At 47.7% G+C, this 23084-nt stretch overlaps 1 protein-coding gene across 4 annotated transcripts in view; it reads left to right on the top strand.

The window, feature by feature from the left end:
* aspg (asparaginase homolog (S. cerevisiae)) overlaps nucleotides 1-22253 on the top strand; it is a 28782-nt gene extending 6529 nt beyond the window's left edge. For 3 of the 4 annotated variants that reach the window (XM_064325751.1, XM_064325724.1, XM_064325743.1), the window contains 15 exons: nucleotides 2270-2381; nucleotides 2777-2902; nucleotides 3062-3145; nucleotides 3942-4068; nucleotides 5105-5217; nucleotides 8838-9023; nucleotides 9933-10046; nucleotides 10856-10975; nucleotides 11195-11290; nucleotides 13100-13263; nucleotides 16146-16232; nucleotides 18390-18489; nucleotides 18853-18918; nucleotides 19364-19387; nucleotides 21164-22253. In XM_064325751.1, coding sequence (XP_064181821.1) covers nucleotides 2270-2381; nucleotides 2777-2902; nucleotides 3062-3145; nucleotides 3942-4068; nucleotides 5105-5217; nucleotides 8838-9023; nucleotides 9933-10046; nucleotides 10856-10975; nucleotides 11195-11290; nucleotides 13100-13263; nucleotides 16146-16232; nucleotides 18390-18489; nucleotides 18853-18918; nucleotides 19364-19387; nucleotides 21164-21205 — 1561 coding nt within the window. In that variant the 3' untranslated portion in view covers nucleotides 21206-22253. The remainder of the gene's footprint in view (nucleotides 1-2269; nucleotides 2382-2776; nucleotides 2903-3061; nucleotides 3146-3941; nucleotides 4069-5104; nucleotides 5218-8837; nucleotides 9024-9932; nucleotides 10047-10855; nucleotides 10976-11194; nucleotides 11291-13099; nucleotides 13264-16145; nucleotides 16233-18389; nucleotides 18490-18852; nucleotides 18919-19363; nucleotides 19388-21163) is intronic. The other variant, XM_064325734.1, reaches the window with a different exon arrangement.
* The last annotated feature ends 831 nt before the right edge of the window (nucleotides 22254-23084 follow it).

Raw genomic sequence — 23084 nt, 5'->3', positions numbered from 1 at the left:
GGGGCTGAGACGGGGCCTGGGCCTCCCCGGGTATGATCCCCGATCCGCTCCGCTCCTAGCGTGCTGCGCTAATCTGCGCAGACAGCGAAGGAGCCTGGGGCGTAAACTTCGCCCTGAAACACAAGATCCCAAAAGGCGCAGATAGGGGATCTGTGTGGGGGTTATAGATAAGGAGAACCCCAAATCATGCTCCATTTAAATAAAAAGAGGTCTTGTGTGTGTGTATGTGTGTGTGCATGCGTACGTGTGTGCTTGTGCGATTTATGTATTTTTTTGTGGGTGTGTGTGTGTGCGCGCGTGCGTCTGTGGGGGGGTTGGACATTTGTTATGAGATCTCTCTGTTCACCCCCATGCCTGCCTCTCGGCTGTGCCTGTGAAAGTGTGGCCATATGTCACCCCTGAATCATAGACTGCATGGCCCCTGGCATTGCTGTGATAACACTGCCACAACTGTTATTCAGTTCTCCATATTAAAACCGCATATAATCATCACGTTGTATGGTGACGCAGTAATATTTGTAATATATTGGTGAGTATAAATGAACCTAAATTTACTGAAAACTTTCTCTATTTGGACGTTGTAAAGTAACTTTCCCCCTCAATAACCATATTCAGTGACGTCCATCTTGTTTGTTTTAAGTATTACTACTGTGCTTGTCTCAATGATTCAATGTGCTTTAGACTATCCATCCGTTCATTGTCGATTTTCTTTGAACACTAACCATTTGCTTTTGTGCCTGTGTGAATGCCCTGCTTTAACCCAAATGAGCTGTCACTGAAACTATGAAAGCAGGACCGCAAACGTGTTTGTGCACATGTGCGCGAGTAACCTTTGCTTCGTTATCTAGTGAATTGCGGGGCAGTGACATTGCGAGGGGCGGTGTTAGACCTTGAGTTGCCGTGAAAAACAGTGAAAGCGCAGTGAAATTCGCGCTGGACTGGGCAAACTCCGACTGCAGCCGTCAGTGGCGGTCCCCGCGTTACTAGGACTTTCCCAGCTGCGTTGGGGGATCCCAGTGCAGGGAGTTGGCGTATTGATTTATCGAAGTCGCCATCAGGGAAACTCTGCGGAGGGAGGCTGAAGTCAGTACGTCTTTAGGAAGAGCTCACGTAGCTCTCTCCTCATTCCGCGCCGTCTCGCAAACAACCTGCCAGGCAGCAGTCGTCCTGTCTATGTAAATCCACCCCCCGGCCCCCCCTCTGTGGGCAGTACTGCAAGGTAAATAAATAATTGGTGATTTGAATGCAGTTTCCAGCGGCACCCTTTGCTCCAAGATTATCAACAACATATGTTGGAGGGTTGTCTCGCGAGTCGGGGCTAATTAACGCGGCATCGGCGGGCTCTGCTAGCGGGATGAGGGGGGGGGGGGGGCCGGATGATCATTGGGAATCCAGCCCCCCGACTGTTCCATTGAAGCCCCGAAAAGGCAGGGCCCGCTCCCCCTCTCCTTGTTGGTGTGCTGGTGTATGCTAATGGGTGCGCCCTGGCCCCTCTTTTAAAAAGAGAGATTTAAAAAAAAAAAAAAAAATCTTTTCACAGCTGCTTAGCCGCTCGCACCGCGATTAGCTCCGTAGTGGGGAGAACACGGGACCCCGAATTTAACACCACTTAGAGAGGGCATAAATATGCATGGGGGCCAGGACGAGCCGCCCCCTTTTAATTGGGACACGAGGTCTTGCTAAGGGATGAGCCGCCCCTATTTGTTAGGGACGCAAAGGGGTCCCCTCGCTAAACCCCCCCCCCGCGCTCCGCCCCAAACTGGGAGGAGGAATACTGAATTTGAGAGCTTTCATTCACCCATAAACGGGTTTAATCCAGTCTCGTCGCCCCCGCTCCTCCGCCCCGCGCTGCCGTAGTTTTCTGCCCTGCTTACTGAGGGGCTCCGGGGCCCCGCCGCTCAGACAGACGGACCGCAAAATCGACTTTGTCTCGCCCCTCTCTCGGAGGGGAACGCGCGCCATGTTCTTTGGTGCCCACCCCTCTATGCTCCCGTTTGCACCGAGCTCGGTCCAACTCACACTGCGTCTGTAGAACAAACAAAACAAAGCCTCGCACTTAAAGTGGATTTCACCTTTTTAATATTTTAATTGGCTCATTTGGTACGCGGTAATTGATCGGTTCTGTTGGTAAACAAATCTGCGCTGGCTTAAATGCACGGAGTCTTTTTGCGCTTGTTTTCAGTGGGTGAGGCGAGATGAGAGAGGCGCGGTTGCTCACAGTGGTCTTTGTCTCTTGTGTTTGTTTCCTCTGTTTGCCGTGGCATCCCAGGCTTTCCAAGCAGAACAAGAGGATTGTGTACACAGTCCTGGAGTACTGCCCCCTGCTGGACTCCTGCAACATGACCACTGATGACTGGGCGAAAATCGGAAAGGACATTGAGGTGCCTCCCGATTTAGTCTGTAACCTACGATCAGACCCTGTCACATTGTGTTGATGTCTACTCAGTCCTGCCGCTTAAAGCACATGGCTTATGTCTAGCCCACTGAAACATCTGTCTGTTGAATTAAGCATTCATAGGGTGGAGTATGTAATTAAATAACTTCAGTAGGTAGCAAAATTATTCTCACTATAGGCCAATTGTCTTTTTTAATTAACTGAGTTATTTTTTTAAATATCCGTGGTCACTGTATTCAAATTTAATTAAGTTTATTATGTATGCAAACAAAACCCTGTACCCAGTTGGTGGCAGATGGGTGTTGTGAAGAACAGCCTGAAAAGATGAAAAAATAACAAGAGAATCTTCCTCCCACGTGAAACTTTTTGCCTTTTTTGCAGAAACACTATGAGAAGTACGACGGCTTTGTGATTTTGCATGGGACAGACACTATGGCGTACACAGCTTCTGCCCTGTCCTTCATCTGTGAGCACCTGGGGAAGCCCATCATTCTGACTGGCTCCCAGGTAAGCCCCCCACAGTGGGGAGACCGTTAACCTCTCTGGAAAACAGGCAATGATATCCGCTCCTCAGAGTGCCTCAAACATTTACCCGACTGCCAAGCTTGAAATGTCTTCTGGAAAAAACGACTAACAGACATCGATTTTTGCTGCTGTGTCTCACAGGTGCCCATTTATGAGATGAGGAACGATGGTCGAGACAACCTCCTGGGGGCGCTGTTGATCGCCGGCCAGTTCGTGATCCCGGAGGTGCGTTCTACGGCTCGCTTGCTGACTCCTGGCGGCGGGTAGATTCGCCGCGCGGGCCTTCGGGCTTCCTGTAGCTCGCGCAAGGCCCGATGCGCGCGTACTAAACGCATCTTTACGGCCCAGCTGCCTCACCTTTCACATAATGGGTTATGGGCGCTTCGGAGAAAACTCATGCATTAGGTATGACTGACACGCCGACTGCGTGAATAGGTGACACGGGGAAGTATCGGCGTGTCTGTCGTTCCACTGGGCCCTTCCTGCCGGTGCCGGCCTGCCACTCGCACGCCTGTCTCCACAGCGCTGTCACTGAACAAGACAATGAGCAGCAAAACCTCCCTAAACCACTGGTCTAACAAGCCTGTTGAGTAGTCCTGGAGAGCGTGTCGCAATACAGCCACTCAACAGTCTTTCTCTTCAGGCAGACTCACTGAAAAGAAATAGGGCTAGTTTCACTGAATCACTGATGGGAAAAAAAAAATTGCCAAGAGCCCGGCCATTGTTCATATCTACAGATTCATGTCTATGAAATGTAATCAGAGAGGACAAACAGATATACCCGAGACAAAAAAAGATGAGAAAACACAGCTATATTAGATTTTATTGAACTGTATCGAACCATATGCTCTGTGAAATTAGTTTTGGTAGCAATAATGTCGTAGGATAAAGCTGAAATTGACATTGTGGGAGGTGCTAGACATCTCTGTGTTGAATCCCGAAGAGAAAGGGGACCCCTGTAACTTTTTGACGTTACTCCATTAACTGACGATCAATCACTGTCTGTCTGTCTGTCTGTCAGGTCTGTCTGTACTTTCACCACAAGCTGTACAGGGGGAATCGTGTGACCAAGGTGGATTCTGGGAGTTTCAACGCCTTTGCGTCCCCCAACCTCCCTCCGCTTGCCAATGCTGAAGTGGATATCAAAAGTAATTAAGGACTCTTATTTGCTTGGTTGCTGTTGTGTGATTTGTTTTGCACCATGGCTGGGGTATTGTGCAAAAGCGTTCAGGGCCTTTGATACAAAATCTGTTCATTTCAGAATCAGACAGAGTGTAGTTTTCTGTTCACTCACCATTATTTTCCAGCTTGTGTAATATGATTGAAAAATGGTGTTTTGTCTGAATTATTCTCAGGTGAAGAAGTGAAATATTGTCCAAATGTTTGCTTTTCTTAGGAAAAATAACAAAGCAATACCCTCATGACCTAGTAGTGAGGAAATGACTCTTTGTGCCGTGTTCCTTTTTATTAAATTCTTTGCCTCAGAGAAATATGCTATGTTTTTAAAACTGCAGGCAAAGTACGGTTGTTTTCATACCCTTTTTGGAGCCGTCTGATGACATGGGAATGCCAGGCGTGGGTGTGTGTGTGTGTGCTACGTGTCCTGTGCAGGCTTGGAGATTCAGGAGAATTGAATGCCATGATTGGTATAAATGACACAATGTTTAAAACAAGACCACATGAATTGGTAACCGCAGTGCTGGAAAGGAAACCAGGAGCCTCAGAATCTCCTTGGGTGTAATATATGTGACACCTGCCTGGCGATTCCTGGGCTGTAATTGCTGATTAGACGGTTGGAAGATGAAGATGAGAGCAGCGACGGAGCGGGGACAGATGGGGGGGCACTGCAGCCTGAAACGGCGGGAATTAGAGAGCAGTAAACCCGACGCGTGCTTCTTCACGTCCGTCCGCTCTCCCTCCGCTGCGCAGGGCCCGAGTTATCGCAGGGAGAGGAAAACAAATGCAGATGGTTCTCGGAACGAGCTGTTATTTAGCCATGCAGGATCTTCCGCGACAGGAGTGGCGGAACGTTCCGGTAATGTCTCCCATCTGTTTTCTTCTGGGCACTGATAAATCTTCAGGTATTTTGCCGCTCGGGATCGACGGGCCGAGCGAAAGCGCTTTTCCTGTCGATGGTCCCCGCGTTTGTCCTGAACCCGTGCGTCTTCTCCTTTCCCACCACAGTTAACTGGGACACGGTATGGAGGGCCAACACCACGGCCAAGTTCCAGGTCCACACCCAAATGAACCGCAACGTGGGGCTCCTCCGCCTGTTTCCTGGGATCACAGCCGACACCGTAAGCACCGCATGGAAAATTCCTTGGCGGTAACGCAGCAACCCATCAACGTATGTCGCAGTGATTGCAGATTTGGACGGCGCCACAGTCCACTACCAGGATCTTGCTGTCAGATGCACTTTAATTGATCGATCTTGTACAGTATAGCAAGATTTATGCCCTTAATTAGCTCTCCGCGCTGAGGCTGGTCTCCAGACTATCACTGTGCTCGCCACCTGTGTAAGCATTAATACCAGCCAACGCTCCGAGATCTGGCTTCCACACGCAGAGCACCCCTCTATCTGTTCCTCGGTAGTCTGTTGTCACGTCGGGCGATTGCCTGTATGCGTCGGCCTTATGTTTGCCGGGGGGGGGTGTGTCATCATCTTCCTGTAAACCCCGTCCTCTGTTTCTCCATCGACTCCCAGGTGGTTCGGTCCATCACACAGACGAGAGCCGTGCTACTCCCAGCCCGACTGTGGTACCCCTGCCCCGCCCGTGGGTTCTCAGCGGGGCCAAACGGAATCTGAATACTAATGAGGGAGGTGTCCGTGGAGACCCATTCCAGAGCCTCGCACGCGCTCGTTTGATCAGTCTTGCCTGCCAGCAATTATTTAATCAACAATCACTGGGGAGCAAGAAATTCTATTAAAATACAACTGGAAAACATTTCCCCCAGTGGCCCCCTTACCGTTTTCAAACCGCGGTGTGACATCACCGCCGTGCCGCTGTGCGGTTCAAAGAAATGTACAGAGCACAAGGAAGACGGAAAGAAAGGCCCTGTGAAGGCAGATGTAAATGTGAGCTCGGTGGTAATTGCCTGGCTGTTGTGCCTTTTGGCGGAGGCCGTCTGTGTTTTTTGTCTCTGCGTGTTGCGCGGGTTCGATAAGGCCGCCGCGCGCGGTCCGTCGGCAGAGCGGGTTCGGCGCCTGCCAGCGGCACTTAGCCGCTGAAAAATGAGCCGGAGTTATGGGGCGTGTCTAATCATCAACAAAAGGCGAGGGTGATGGCACAGAAATATAAAGGCTTAGTCTTTCGTCCGTTAAAGCTGGGAGATGCTTTTACTGCCGCAAACTGGCACGGTGACTCCAACAGCCTTGGCTAGCGTTTTTTTTCTATTAATTTTTTAAATGGTCTTATTATGCATTGGCAATGAGGCACGTGAAATTTTTTGCACCAGTGCTCTTCGGTCTCGCGGATTGGCTTTGATCAGGCCGTCGCTCTGGTTTAACCGGTGTCCAGGCTTTGTTGAACCTTTGACTCGCGTGGCTGTTGCAGATTGACAGCGAGCTTCCTCTTTGCCGTAATGGGGGCGGAGCAGCAGGGGTGTGGCCTGCTCAGTAGACTGGTCAGGGCAGAAACCGGGCTGTGCCCTGGAACGGGTCTTTCCGTGTGGAATATATTAAAAAGGGCAGTTGGCTGAAAGTTAGTCACCTCTTCTGCTGCCTACTAAGGCTCTGTTTTTAACTCTTTGGAACTCCGTTGCTTTCAATTACCTGTAGTGAGTGTTACGTCAGCATTAGAATGTTCAGCTGAGAACATTCTAATCACATACTCGTGATCTTACACCTTAAAGGGTTAAACGTTCCTTTTACCTGACAAATGTCCAATTTCTGGTTTGTTTATTGGTTTTTTTATATAGCCTATGCTTTTCTCCTAGATTTGGAATGCCCTCGTGTTCGTCGGTGGTTGCATCACAACCTCCGCCATCGATGCAGTGCCGATAAGCATGTGCTCTCTTCGGAAGCGTGTGAAGTCTGCCACTTATCATAGTGCAGTTTGCTAATCAGACGCACACGGATACAGGCTGTTACTGATAGGAAGACAGTTAAGACTTCCAGGAACCCAGTTGCCTGTCGGGGGTCGCTGATGCTTGATGTCAGTCTCGACTGACTGAAACCCTCTCTGGCCATTGAGTGCAGAACTCACAGCTGGTCCTAACGTGACCCTGTGATTTTCCGGCCACGGTCGTCCCTGGGAAATTTGGGATTTCTTGAAAAATCTGATGTGTTGTGTTCAATGATTGTGGTCTAAACACAAAAATCATGTGTAAGTCAGATGTGTTTGAATCAGATTTGAAGGTACAGGTAGTCTGGCTTGGATTCCACTTACATCAGATCTGAATATAGACTTTCAGGCCTGCGTCTTGTCGCGTCACCGAAATTCTTCTAAGGAATGACATCCCATAATAAGAGCACGGGAGTCGCGTGACGACCAGATCTGGTAAAACACAGAGTGCCGCACCTAGGAGAAATGCAACCTTAGTTTAAACGCATAGAATGGACTGATATGCAGCTCATTTAAAATCAAGCGTAAACAGACGACCACATATATTGTGATGCACAGAAATCCAATTTGTAGCGCGTATAAATAGGCGCGTGACGCATTTGTCCAAATCCACCATTTTTATTTAAGATGAAGATGACACCCACATCAAAGGTGAAAAAGTGTTTTATTCCTGTGCATTCCTGTTATTGAATAACACATGCCATATCTACTTCCATTGGGAGAAGATGGATAGTTGTGTCACTTTGTGTGTGTGTGATAGTGCTCTGTGTTTGTCCTGTTTGTCCTCTTTGTGTTGTGTGGAACAGATGAACTTGATAAGTCTCTCAGGGCCGTCCCGTCGGCGCTGTTGTAAGGCTTAGCGGTCGGTCGCGGGGGTCCCCTGGGGAATCTGAGTGACGCGACGTCTGAAGGATCCCCACTGCGGTGACCTAGTTTTCTCTGCCCTCGCAACGACCGGTCGTGCCTCGCACCGCGAGCCCCCTTTCGAGCTAGCCGTCGTTGCGGGCTTCGGAGCGGCCAACCCGTGCCAGCTCGGGCGAGATCCTTCCACCTCGGGCGTTTTACGGCGTCTACCTCCTCGTAAAATGCCAGGCACTTCATTTCCAGCTGCCAGCCGCGGCCCGGGACGGGGACTTAATTGTGCTGGTGAATTACCCCGAGACAGGAGAGCAGGCAGCAGATGGGCTGGCGGTGGGTGGCAGGTTTTTTATTAAAACTCCAACGGTATAATTTCCCTCTCAGGGCCCATTGGCCAGACCCACGTGAGTGTGGCAGTTTGGGCACCGCGACGCGCCGCTCAGTGTGGTATCCCCCACACCCCCCCACACACCCCCCCAGAGCGGGTTTATACAGCCCTCCCAGACGCAGCAGATCCGAGGCAGTGTGGCCTGATTTATTTCCTGTTTTTGCTCTTAAATGGTTATTTTGCCCTCCCACTGTTGACTGAATGGACATCGGTGTCTCCTGGGCTGAAGTGCTGTCAGTCATGAGTCAGGAGACGTCTCGTCAAAGTTCCCCCACGACCTTGAGAGCCACAGAAACTTCATTCTGGATTCTTTGTGCAAACGCATGCAGTTTATGAATGAGGTCACTGAGCGTGGTATCTCTGTACTCACAGTGCTGATAATAACTTTACAGTGAAGTTAAGGTGTGCTGTGTTGTGTTATACTGTGCAGTTTTAATGTGCGGTGGTTAGTAATTGGATTTTTTTGTGTGCAGAAAGAGGCATTATGTTGTATTATGTTATAGTTTGTGTGTGCAGTAGGAGAGGTTTATTGCTTTATGGTCTGGGTAAGTGACAGTAAAGGCCTTGCTTGCTCCGAGCCGCGTGGTGACGAGTTCGCTGTGTGCAGGTGAGGGCCTTCCTCCAGCCGCCAATGGAAGGGATCGTCCTGGAGACGTACGGCAGCGGGAACGCTCCTGACAACCGCGCGGACCTGCTGGAGGAGTTCCACAAGGCCACCGAGAGGGGCGTGATCATGGTCAACTGCACCCAGTGTTTGCGGGGCTCTGTCACGATGTCCTATGCAACCGGCAAGGTACCGCCCACACACCTTACGCTTTGCTCTGCACCCTGGTCATGTGACCAAGGTTCAGCAGTATCCTGTATTCCTCTCGTATGAGAGAGGCACAGTCCATATAGATGGTACGAAGCTCATCTAAATGGGGCTGCTGGCTGGGTTAGCTCCAGCATGTGAGACACTGCTTATGAAAGCCGGAGTGTTTATGTAACAAGTTTCTCCTTTCTGCTCTACTTGTTGGAGAAAAGTAAATTTATGTGCACACACACATAGACACACAGAAAATACACACACACACGCACAGACACACACACACACACACACACACACACTCATGTACACGCTCATACACACACCAGAGCTCATGTTCCACCCAGCAACTGTGCTTCAGAGGGAGGCGGTGTGATCATGTGACCTGATTGTCTGGCAACCGATGGCAGCATGGCAGCATGTCCGAACATGCAGAGGGAGCGCGTCAGGTTTCCCTGCCTCCCACAGAGAGGTTGTTCCTCCCACAGAGAGGATGCCCAAACGCTCACCTGGCCATTGAGTGCTGAACTGAGATTTTAGCGAGCAGTTAGCAAGCGGTTAACCCTTTTCATAGTAAATGCTGAACAGCCTGGGGAGTAGAGTGTTGCTTGACTATAGCTGATCAAATGTACCCATATAGTGCACTGTTATATCATTTTTAAACATTTTTGTGTTTGTCTTTTTTTGTCTCTGTGTGGGCGTGGGCGTGTGTGCACGTGCGTACGTGTGTGCATGTGCGTGTGTGTGTGGGCGTGGGCGTGTGCGTGTGTGTGCACATGCGTGTGTGCGTGTGTGTGTGTGCACGTGCGTGTGTGTGTGTGTGTGTGTGTGTGTGTGTGTGTGTGTGTGTGTGTGTGTGTGTGTGTGTGTGTGTGTGTGTGTGTGTGTGTGTCTCAGGCCCTGAGTGACGCCGGGCTCATCGCAGGCTGTGATATGACGCCGGAGGCTGCTCTCTCCAAGCTGTCCCACGTGTTGGCCAAGCAGGACCTCAGCACGGAGGGAAAGCGAAAGGTCTGAAGCAATCAGCCAGTCACAGGCCCTCCCATTTCACTCACCTAGTCTCCGGAAGTAGACTGGGGTCTGTCACTACAGGCCTATGGACTGACGTACCGGTGAACTTCCTGCTCTGATGTCACATGCTACCGGCCCAGAGACAGGCCACTCTTATTTCATGGCTTCATTTAAATGCTTCTAAATCAGGCTCGCATGAATTTAATTCGCTGCTACAAAGATTGCAGCGGCGTCAGAAGATCCAGTTGCTTTCATATTGGATGTCAGAAAGTGAGAGGGAAATGAGTCCCAATTATGCATTGAGATCCCATGAGAGTTTGAGCCCAGAGCACTGCCCGTATTTCCACTGCATTGGCGACTGTGTTTTCCTGACATAGCCTGGTGTGCTTAGCTGTGGCTTGTGTTACATGTGTAAGGGGTACCTTATGCCCTAAAGCAGGAAGTAACAGGGCTGTTTTTATCGCAGGTCCCATCACATGTTGAATTAGGTAATGCTCAAGATAAGCAACAACGCCAAGCCACGGCAGTCTCTCTCCAGGTCTCTTATTACCTGTTAATGCTCCATAAATATGCTCTCTCTGAACTGGAATCTGCTTCTCATATACCAGTATTCTCACTGTCTCCTCAGTTAGAAAGTTTAACAGTGTTCTGTCGCTATCCTTGTTGCTGCCTCTTTTCACTGTAGGTAAAAGCCACACCATAAAGAAAGCATTGTCACGTTACCTCATCAAGATCCCTGAATTGCATTTGAAAGTTTGGGTCTGATGCTGTGTTGTTCTGACTGTGTGCCCCTCCGCTGCCTGTCCCAGATGCTGAGCCAGAACCTGAGGGGGGAGATGATCGCTGATTTTGAGGGGGCCAAGTTCTCCCTGAGGGACAGCCGCTTCATCCAGGTTATCGCCAAGTCCCTGAATATCAGCTGCAAGGAGGTGAGCGGTGGAGTCCCGTAGCGACCCCACACATTCTTAGAGGAAGACTTTTAGCGGGGTATTTTGGTTTGAAGCGCTAAACTTCGTAGCGACCCCACACATTCTTAGAGGGAGACTTTTAGCTGGGTCTTTACATTTGGCAGCTGTCCTGTTGTGTTTGTGCCAGGCCGTCTGACGGTCGGGTAATTCATTAAACGCGTGTCCACCCCCGGTCCCCAGGAGCTGGAAGCTGTCCGCGATGCGCTGACCCCTACCCTGGCCTGTGCCGCGGCCAAGATCGGGGACATCGAGGCCCTGGACGCCATTAGGGAAATGGTAAAAGTTTAGATTTTGACTGCCGCTCCTTCAGCCAATGACAGGTTTGGGCTCTGTCGCGGAAGGAGACGATTGGCCGCTGGGCTGCCGGCCGCCTCAGACCCTGCAGTGGTTGAACGTGGGCGTGTCCCTGAGAAGCAGACTGGTTCCACAGCACGAGCTGGTTCATCCTGAGCAGGGACTCTTCTCGTTCCCAGCATTCCTCCCCCATCGCCTGTTGTACGCATCTGCCGCCGAAATCCGCCCAATCTGCCGTACATCGCGCTCAAATTTTTTATATTATTTTAAACTGTTGTTCCGAAAGAAAACATTTATCTTTATGGTTCTAACATGAACTACAGACCTCATATATTAGACTCCAGTGTGATGCTTCAGTGAGGGTGTGAATGCGTATAGATAGATTTGGGGAGATACCAGGCGTTCCTCTTGGGTTGGGCTGGTCTAAAAACCTGAATGCCTTGTTTCTCCAGTGAAATGGGAGTAGAGGGGAAATCAAATGACGGAGGCATAAATGTGAACACTTCAAATCATTTTTACTGTGCAAAGGCCGTGGGCCTGAACATCACTGTATTTACAAACCTGTCGTCAATAAGAACAAAATCACCATTTGCATGTCAACGCTGAGGCGTCGTCTGCCTAGCAAATTTCATTATGACATTATAATTAGGTTCATTCTGAAAAAGCTGAATACACAGGGCTTTTTCATTAAGATGCACATGTTTCTGTCTGGCAGTGTTGCCAGGTTACCAGGTTGTGCAGTTTTTAAACTGCTGTTTGCCTATTCACTCTAGAGTGTATGTCAACAAGGGATTGGTGTTCACACATTTTTAAGGCAGCCTTGTAAGTAAACCAAAAGGGTAGATCATCCAGCGGTGATTGGACAGATTAGCTTGGTGTCCTTTATGTGCATAACAGGAAGAGAACACTTCCCAATCTGGAACAACTATAATTTCCTCTTTGGTTTATGTTGAACTGTTGCCTGGAAGAAACTCACAATCTCATGAGATTGTGTTTTTCATGCATGAGTTCTTTGCAACTTTTCACATTCACTAATTTGAAGTATGAGTGGCATCTTCTGAAGTTTGTCATCTCAAAGCAAATGATTTTCTGAATTACTTTTTGTTCTTGCTTCACAAATCGCAAACATTTTTCTAAATGTTCTGTGGGGTTCGAGAAACATTCCCAAAATGGGCATATGCGTTGCGGCTTGTTTTTTCTATTGGGTGATCTATACTAGTACGTTTGCATAATTCATTGCTCTAAATGATTCATCCAAATGCTGTTTGGACAAGATTTCATTGGGTGCTCCATTGTCAACTGGGTGTGAAACTAATTAGACATGGGAAAATCTGTTCTGTTTTTCACATCAGAATAATGTAGTAAAACATGCTATTTTCAACTATTGAAATTTCATCATCATGAATCATCTCACATACGATCAGCGGCCTTGTTGATCCTTAAAAACTCCTAGTTCAGAAACAGTACTTTATTATTGTTAAAGGTTGTACAAGTTAGGCTTAAAAAAGTTCTGTTAATTTTGCCACCATTATTTTCAAATTGATCAACACATGGAAATAGACTGTATTACAGACTCTGATGCGTGTTGTGTAACAAATTCTGAAATGAAGGGATTGATCATATGGATCATCACCAGAGCATTCCCATGAGAGTTAAAACATTTTCCCTTTAAACTGTGCAGCTGGTTCAGTGTGTGAAGTCCAGCCTTAATGTGTTGTATATATTGTCCTGGAATAGGGCCTGTGCTAAGGCAGTACGTAGTACATGTGATTGCCTTTGTTTTGGCTTCAGGGTAGTAACCTGAGCATGGAAGACTACGACGGCCGCACGCCCCTGCACATCGCCGCCTGTGAAGGTCACCTCGCTGTGGTGCAGTACCTCCTGGGCAAGGGTGCCACCGTCTATGCCAGGGATCGCTATGGAGCCACGCCCCTGCGCAACGCCGTCCGCTTCAGGTAGGAGCGACGGGAGCCTCGGGGCTCGGCCTGGTCCGGCCGCCTCTTTGGTTAGTCTCCCGCTTTGAGCGAAAGTGGCGATAATGGAAATCGATCACCTCCATGGATTAACCGCTCAGCTCCAGCCTCCACTGGATAAGTGGCATAATGACCTTGTTTTTGTTTTGTTTGTTTTTTTCTTTCTTTTTCAACCCATTTTGGAAGCCATTATTCCCCCGTGGAGAACGTCTGTACAAACAGAACGCAGTTTGAGACCGGAGCCTCATTAAAATGGGGAGGATGGTGGTCTCGGCCTGCTAAATTAGAAACGTATCCGGGAAGGGACTCCGGATTCCCAGCAGGACGGAGGAACAGCAGAGGAACTTTAATGGGGTCCAGAGGCCACTTCATTCATTTTCGGCTAATTAGGCTAATTGTTAGCTGCCAATACTAATTCTATATCTATTTTCTTTTACAATAATTAGTTTGTCTTTTTTGGCATCCAGTGAGATTGTATTGCAAATCTTCTTCTCATTAGGGAGTATTGTTTAAGGCTATATTTTTCAGGCTGCAGTTATTGATGAAGACCTTAATATCTGTTAAGTAAATGTGTCTTCGGCTCGATGATCTGTTTGCCTGAATTTCATGCACTTGGATTAAATTGCAATAATGAATCACGTTGGTATAGTGGCTTTGTTTTCAGGATCTCAAAGTGATTCACAGTGAAGGAGGGCACTGTCTTCATCCACCACCAATATGTAGCATCCACCTGAGAGATACACAGCAGCCATTTTGTGCCAAAATGCTCACTACACATCAGCTGAGATGGAGTGGGAGTACTTATTAAGCCAATTAAATTGTGCGATGATTACACGGCCAGATTGAGAGAACCATACTGGGAATTTGGCCAGGAAACATTGTGCCAAGTCAGCTATAGAGAGGAGCGAGGTGGCTGGAGTCCCTAGTCTCGTCTGAGTGGCCAACTCCAGCACGACGCTGTCGTCAGCCCGGAAAAAGAAGGTTTAAAACTGCATGTTACCAAGGAGATGGAAGCGTACTCTTGGTCCCATCTCGAACCCGAGACCCCAGGGTTCCTCGAGACACGGTCAGGCCTGTTTGCCCTCAGTCGGCTGACAGCTCTCGGTTTGTGGCTCACACCTCTGTGTGGCATTTTGTGTGTCACAGTCTATGTCACTTTTTACAAGTGCACAGCACAGTGTTGGCTGTGTGCATGGTAAGAGCTCTGAGGACCAGGTGATTTTTGCTGGTTACAGGTATTAGTTCAGAATTTGGAAAACACTCCTTTAAGACATGACTTGTATGCAGTGTCTTTAGCTTCCAAAATTAACTCCAAAATGAGCTGACATTTCTTTGCAGAACGTCATAAGTTCCCTTCCTTATGTACTTAAAAGGAATGGACTGGAAATGGGGGCGGGGCAGATGCAGAGAGGCCCCTAAAACCAGACTTACCTGCTGCCGCTCATTTCTATGGCAGGTAGCCACCCTGGCTCCTCTCCAAGTTAGACAAAAGTTTAAGTGTACGAACGTGCGCTTCGGTAACGACGGCGTCTTGAGAAGGAAGGCAGGCGAGGGTGGGGGAGAGGGTTTTCCGGGGGCGAGAATGCGAAACTGCCAATACCGCAGTAACGCCTTACTCCGAAAATAGCACCAAGTCAGGTGGGCCCATACTGAAAGCCTGTTCTCTTACTGTCAAAGCATGCACATCGCAAATGAGACTTCCGGCCCTGCTTCACGGAGCCATTGGCTTTTTGTGCCGGCATTGGAAGTCCTTCTCCCTTCCAGTCCATGGACTTGGAGAGGCTGCCGTTCTCTGCGAGTTGAATAGGGGTGTATCGTTTCTATTTTACCGCCATTGTTTTGGTGATAAAATAGCCTGAAGCTCTCAACAGAAAGTCGCTGTGCTGAGCCTGTGGGTGCTGGTGTGTAGGAGTTTCAGTGTGGGGGTGTACGGGCTTGTCCGTGCTTGTCGCCGAGCCAGGCTGTAACCTGTCACCGTCATCGCCCTTAGGACATAGCTGGGTGACTAATGTTTGCTGTTTGTGACTTGCGCTAATATCCTTAGCTGACAAGGAAAGTCAGGCCCAGTTTTTGACATGGTTCACTAAAATGTACAGTTGGAATCTGTTCACTGAGCAAATGGTGGATGATTTCTCCTGCATGGTTCTCAATTGTTTCACGTGTACTTCCCCATCTTTGCTGCATAGGTGTGTCCTTGCAGTAATCCTGATGACCTGATTTTCTTACAGGAATGCTTTTTCACCTCTGGTACTGATAAAACCCTCAGAAATGTAATGCTTTTGGTTTGGCTTGTTTCTGGACATTTGTCTTACTAACACATAGTGTTACCTCAAAGCAAAGTTCCGGAATTGATGAAACAAAGTCTGGGGTGGGCTGTGATTGGCTGAGCTGTGGGGCTTGTACTAGCATACCACACGGTGAACTACGCCTTAGCGCCTTAAGACAATGCCGGAATTCCTTTTCAACCCTGCATCTAGGAAGCTGTCTAAAGAGATTTCTCAATCGATGTATTCAGTGGAGGTTGAATCTCATCAAAGCTTCAACAATGGATTGTCTTCAATCCTTGCAAATCCAAGTGTTTCGTGAAGATGTTCTTTCTAGCCTACTTTGGGAACATCTGACGTTTTCATTTTATCTCACCATGTGTATTACACTTTTTCAAAACTAATATTTAAAGTGCTACAATTGACTTTTGACAATGTGATATAGATTATGGCCGTTCTTTCAATAGGACTGTTTTTGTACAAGCTCACTTCTGAAGGGCAGGCCTTGAAACAGTCTCTGTTTAAACACAAATACTGATCGTTAAAATACTTATTGAAGAGCCTTCGTGTTTAACCTCAAGTCCATCCTTGCTTCTCCAGACACAAGGACATCGTGAAGCTGCTGAGGCAGACCGGGGCCCACTTGTCTCGAGACGAGCTGGAGGATGCGGGCTCTGAGCTCTGCAGGTGAGGCTACCCAGCATGCGCGCACGTACACGCACCCACACACACATACAGACACCCACACACACACATACCCACACACACATACAGACACCCACACACACATTCTTGTACATACCCACACATTAATACACGCGCACACACCCACACACATGTATGCACTTGTACATACCAACACACATACACACACCCACACACGAACACGGACATGTACACACTTGTACATACCCACATTCACAAACACCCACACGCACATACACACACACACGCATGCGCACACGCGCACACACACACACACACACACACACATACACACACCCACACACGAACACGCACATGTACACACTTGTACATACCCACATACACAAACGCCCACACGCACGTACACACTCGTACCTACACTATATGACCAAGAGTATCTGGACACCCCTTCGTCTGGGGCTGTTGTTCATGGTTTGGGCTAGGCCCTTTAGTTCCAGTATAGGAAAATCTTAATGCTGTAGCAAATCACATTGTGTGCTTCCCTGACTTCCCGGGCACACAGCGAGGTTCATATAGAAAAGGATTTATCAAGAACGGTGTGGAAGAACTTGAATGGCCTGCACAGAGCCCTGACCCTCAGCCCCATCCAACACTTTTTGGATCTATTGGAAAGCCAGCTGTGAGCCAGGCAAAACCCCTCTGTGAGGAAGCACATCTGTGCAGTAGTGCTCCACCATCTAGTATAAAGCCTTCCCAGAAGAGTGGAGGTTGTTATAGCGGCTAAGGGTGGACCATCTCTATATTAATGGCCATAATTTGGGATGAGATGTTGGATGTCGGGTGCCCTCATACTTTTGGCCATGTTGTGTACATACACGCACACTAAGGTACATAATTGTATATGGGTGGGCACGCGCACCCACACGCATGTACACTTATACAGACCCACACACACATACACACGCGTACATACTCATACACCCACATGCACACACACACTGTACGCATGTACAAAATGTACGAACTGAAACATGCATGCTTTTTCTTATTCTCTGTCGGCGAAACAGGCTCTTGTGTCACACACATCAGTGGTATAGGGGACAGTGATGTGAATATACCCCCTCTGGTACCCCCCCACCCCTCCTCGTATCTGCGCACCTCCCAAAATGCGTTCAGGTTCAGCCAGCTGCCCTGGTCTTATGCAAGCGCAGGAATGCGACCCTTCTGCATAGCCAGCTCTACTGGCATCCGGAGAATTCTCCAACAAAGAAAAAGAAAAATAGACCGTTTTCCTGCTTTTACACTCAACTGGCCAGAGACACTCGACCTTGTCCTCAAAGGCCGGTGTTAATCTGTCACTCATACAAAGCAGCTTCGTCGTTGCCAATGTATGAACTGGTATTTGCTGGTCAAAGAGCATTTCTAATCTGCAAAATGTCACCAATTTGTTTTGGCTTAATTCAATATAGTGACATTATTCACTGCATCCAGTTAGTCAACATTGCTCTTTTTGAAGTAGCTATTTTATTAGTGTAATAGAAATGCAAATTTCCAACATAAGATTAACTGCGCTGAAAATGGTCTGAGAAAATCATTAATTGAAACTAGTGATTAGTGCTTATTTTCAGTGCCAGCACTCTGCACTGACAAAACTCTCGATTTGAAATTATATCTATGATGTGACCTTTTTGTGCTCCGAATGAATGTCTCTGTTCTGCCACAGTACAGAGAAGCAGTCTGCTAACTTGCACCTAAAATTACGGGTAATTACACTACTAATCCAGTTTAAATACAGTGTAAGTTACCTGCTGTTAAATCAGTGCTCATTTGGCTTTTTTTTGTACCCATGGCTGATGTCAGCCAAAATGTAGCACATTACTCAGTCCTTCATCATGCATCTGTCAATGGTTCCGTAGCATAGGGTGGGACATAAAGACCCCCCCCCCCCCACTTCAACCAAGTGCAGGCTCTAAAGATAGAAGTTCTATGGTATTTTTTGCCTAAGCTACATACAGCAGTTGGTTCCCTGTTTGTGGGGAAAGGGCTGCAGCTCTCTTGAAGGGTTCACAGTGCGATGAGTGTTTCCTCCTTTGTTGCTAAGTGCATGTAAGTGCCAGAGCTGGTGTGTGGCCCCTGTGTAATTGTACTGGCCGGGTGGCGGCGGGTGATTTGTCACAGTCTGGCGGCCAGCGGGGACCTGGAGGGACTGATGATATGGCACCTGGCGGGGGCGGAGCTGGGAATGTCCGGATATGACGGACAGACGGCCATTGACATGGTGAGTCTGCGAAGCGCCCTCCTGAATTCCCTTGTTCTGAGGAAAAGTGTGGTCACTGAAATATGAATGGGGTCTGTCTTTCTGCCCATGTTCCCTGAGGGTCAGTATAACTCATGATGTGTGCTACTGTAAACCCTTTTACTGACTCAAATCAAGCAAGACAAAGCTATTTGTTTGGGAAAAGTGCTGTGTCACTGCTTGAAACCCACATATCTGGAATACATAGTCAATAGACAAAATAGTAAATTAGTTACAGAGCTTCTCTGATCTGCGGGGCTGGTTTCTCTCCAGGTTCAGTCAGTTTTATGTGGAAATTTCTGTAAATGATAGGAGTCTTTGGCTGTTTTCCCTGTCCTCTTTTAGGCCCAGGCAACTGGAAACAAGGAGGTGCTGGAGTTCTTGCAACTGGCTGGGCAGTACAAGAATATGGTAAGAACAGACTCGCAGTAAAAGAATAAAAATGGTTTAATTCCCACATCTGCCCCTCTGGTATTTTGTGGTTAGAGTACTTGTCACTTTCTGCAGTTAAATTAAACAGCAAAATCTTTTTCAAATGCATGCAGTACTGAGCATTACTGAAAATCGATTTTACAGGACTTCTGCTCTCAGTCTGAGCAGGAAAGTGGAGTTCTGGGGCTGTTTGGAGAAGCCCAGCTCCAAAAGGATAGACTGCCTGATGTTGAGATTAAGGGCCCATTATAAGATTTTATTACACACACACACAGCACAAATATTAAAGAATACCTGTTTCATTTGTTCCTTCCTGCCCTACTAATGCTTTCACAATGTTGTAAATCAGTCAGTCAGATAATCGCAAAATGCAGGCGTTTTCTGTGCAATATTTCATAATTGTTTGCATTGTTCTTACTTTCAGCTTCTGGCTGATGAAACTGAGGAGGTAAAATGTCTGAGTTTGTTTTCCTGCTGGAAGAGAGCGCCATGCAGGACTGCCCTCCTGCAGTCCTTGGCTAGCACTGCATGGCTGTAGTTGGCTCACTGGACATTCCCATGGTTGTGCTCGTGCTGTTGTGTCCTGCGTGTCCAGTCTTCCCATTTTAGAAATGGCTGTTTCACGTCGCGGTTGACCAATTCCAGGTACCCAAGGAATGGCTGGGTACTTGGTTGGGCCTACGCGTGCATTTGAAAAGCTCAGGCTTACTGCTGTAATCCCGGGCATTTTTCGACAGGGGGCTTTTTTTGCGCAGAGACTTGTTGAGTCTGCATGCAAGTCAAAAACAACAGAGCGATGCTTCACATGCAGAATCTATGTAAGAGAGAACTTCTCTGTCAGCACTTCTGAGTCCTTGTAAGATGTATTAAGTATGTAAAGCAGATGATGTTCATTGAGTGACGAGGGATTTGGCCGAGGCTCGAGTGTTAGCCGAAGCCGTACCCCTCTCCTGGGCACTGCCGCTCTCTGTCATCCACCGCGCATCCCTGTTGTGTTTCCATCAGCATTCCGCAGCCGAATCGTCTGAAGGCTAATTGGCTGCTCTCATTAGCGGAGTGTCTACGTTTTGCAGCGCTAATGAAATGTGTGGCCGTGTGCGGGAGGTGTGTCTGGAGGCACTTGGCCGAGCCCTTATCACTCTCCGAGGGACACGGGGGGGGGGGACCCTGGCAGAGTTTGACACGGTCTCGGTGACCTTCTCCCGCGTCCCCCCCCCCCCGGAGGAAGCGATGCTTTAGCTGGGCTCATCTCGTCCTGCGTGTGCACGCACGTCCCCCTTTCCCCCACCGCCGTGCCCGAGCACTGCTAGCGTAGCTGTGGCTTCGCAGGGTTTTCCACTGCAGTTCTCCAGGCCGGGAAGGGAATGGTGAAATGCAGAAAATCCAGTCTGGTGCTGGCCTGGGGAAGGGTGAGCTCAATGAGCTCAGCGAGGGCATTGTGTCAGTCAGCACCGAAGCTTTACTGGAAGATGAGTGCTGCCGGACATTTTAGAGATTTTGGCCCACTCTCCAAGACGTGTACTTTGTTAAGCGGCCAAAAGCTTGCAGGTCCAAATCGCTATGTAAAATGCCTTTTTACTCACGTTCTCTTCAGCAGTGTAGGCTTGCGGCTGCTATCACAAGCTTTACACTCATAACAGAAACCGAGCAAAAGCTGCATATTTATTTGTTGATCCGGTCTAACGTGCATTCTCTAACGTGCATACAGACTGTAGCTAAGAGCAGCGTAACTACAGCTTCAGGTAGTTCGTTTCCGGGCCAACACGCCGAAATGGAACATAGCTGAGTCCCTCTCGCTCGGTTAAATGGTGTTTAGTCTCATACCGTACAGCCTGGGTGCTGCAGTGGAAAACCAGGCGGCTGTGTTAGTGCTGAGCTCAGCAGTTCCCTCAGTGGAAGAGGAGTGGTGCAGTCTCTCCTCCTCTTTCCTGGTGGGCCTGATGGGTTGAGATTCTGGTGTGTTTGTGTGCAGTATGTTTTCCCCTCATACGTCCTGTACTTCCCTCTTTAGGCCTGTGTGGGCATCTTTTCCCTGTTCTCCTATTCAAAGTGGTTCTGATTACTTATTTGCAAGGGGCTCATTTCGGCACAGATTAGTATTAGTTGCATAACTGGTGTTATCCTCAAATGTTAATAAGTGGGTAGGAAATAATCAAGCTAAAATGGCTTTATACATCATGAATGTAATAATGTATGACTTTTTTTTCCATCATGTATGTTTCAGAATGGGGGCCTGGAATTTATGGCATGTCCAAGAAAAACCTGAGCACAGAAAACTACAGAAGTCCCTATGTCTTGATCTCTTTCTCTCTCTCTCTCTCTCCCTCTCTCTCTCTCAATGAAAAGTCATCTTTGGAAATGCTGGCATAAAAAGGACAGCTGTGAGTGCATCACTGATGACTTGGGAAAAGGCAATACTTCTCAGAGTGAACCGTCCTGTCTGTTGTAATATTTTATGCTGTGTTCAAAAGCAATACCAGTGGAACACCGGATATTATCACTGATTGCTGGAGATTGCAGGTTAAATTTCATACTTAGCTTATGGAATATTTAGAACGCACATCTAAAATGACTCTGATCTCAGAGATGATAGAAAGCACTTAAAAAATTACTCTGATCTCAGAATCTGTTACACAAAGGGATATTTTTCAGACCCTGTATTTCATTGATGGAGAAGCTTTGTGATTGTGTGTGTTTTTATCTATATGAAAATAGCTGAAGGGTTATGGGGCAACGTAATGTGGGGGGGGGGAGTACCATGTTATCATGAGTGACATACTCCTAGTGCGTCCCTAGCTTATCTGTCTATATATCCTACCTCTGTCTACATAGCTTGCCTCGCCTGGCATATGATCCTGCTCTGCAATGCTTTATTTTGCCCACTGACCTGAGTGGAGCCTGAGTCCCGCCCCTCTCTCCCTACTGCTCCATGCTCCAGGTTCTTGTCTGTCTCCCCAGCCCAGCTACCCACTGCCAGCCTCCTCAGGTTTCCATTTTGTGCTGCGAGTGGGACATAGTATGACATAATCACTAACCTGCAGCTACCCATTACATCCAGGTCTTATACCAAAATGAATAGCACACAAGTGAGTACTTTACATCCGTCCAATTTAGACTTGGTTTTGTAAAACACCCTATTTGAATGTAGTAAACTATTTTAATATACCGTTGAAATGTGTAATAACTACTTTATTGTTATAGGAAAGGGGAGTCTGTTCTTTGTGTTGTTTCATTTGTGATCCATTGTTACTCTTTCTGTGATACCAACTGGATACAGAAAAGCACACAAAACAAATAAATACAGTTATGGATAATATGTGTCATTTTTTTTTATTGTTTCTGTAAGTTTCCATGCATGAAGTACTGCTGTGATTCCTCTGAATCCTTATTAGTAATGGATTAGTTGGGTTTTGTATAACAGATTATTACAAAATTGCTAATGTTATCAATGGCATTAGAATGAGCTCTGTGTATGTACATATACACATACACATACATACACAGTCACTGGCACTTTATTAGGTATATCTGGTTAAAGCAAATTTCCTGCTCCTCCAAACGGCAATAAAACACATTTGCATGACGTCAGCTCTTTGAATGGCAATGCTCTATGAAGTTTTGTTTCCATTATTGGTCACAGATCATCTTGATTCATCATGTCAAGTGCAGCTGTGTAGCTATAGTATTATAATCTGAATAAGCCCAGTAATGATTTGTGATTGAGAAGTTTGGAATCTAGGACATGAGCTGGCAGCTTCATCAAGTAAAGTCTGTTGAGCACACACACACACACACACACACACACACATATGCTAAACTGAGTGGATTCTAATGCCGTGTGTGTGTAGTACACCCCAGCTATAGTACAGCAGAGCCAGAATCACTGTACCCTGGAATCCAGCCTCTTATTTAATGAAAATACGTTTGCTTCCGACTGGCAAGGGCATGGAAACCCAATACAAAATCAATTTCCTCTCCCTCCCCAGCCCTGTAAACGTCAACTTTAATCTTTACAGGGCCTTTATAGCACTCAGTTCCTGGCAGCGACTGAAATGCTCAAATAGCTTCCTGGAATTGCTGAGCACTGGCAAGCTTCAACAGTTCTGGTTTGTTTGCTGCCTTCTAAACTTTTTTCAGAGCCTCGT

This window comes from Anguilla rostrata, chromosome 1, assembly GCF_018555375.3.
Source record: "Anguilla rostrata isolate EN2019 chromosome 1, ASM1855537v3, whole genome shotgun sequence".
Classification (NCBI taxonomy): Eukaryota; Metazoa; Chordata; class Actinopteri; order Anguilliformes; family Anguillidae; genus Anguilla; species Anguilla rostrata.
Note: the sequence above shows the minus strand (reverse complement) of the source record. Positions and strands in the feature narration are given on the sequence as shown.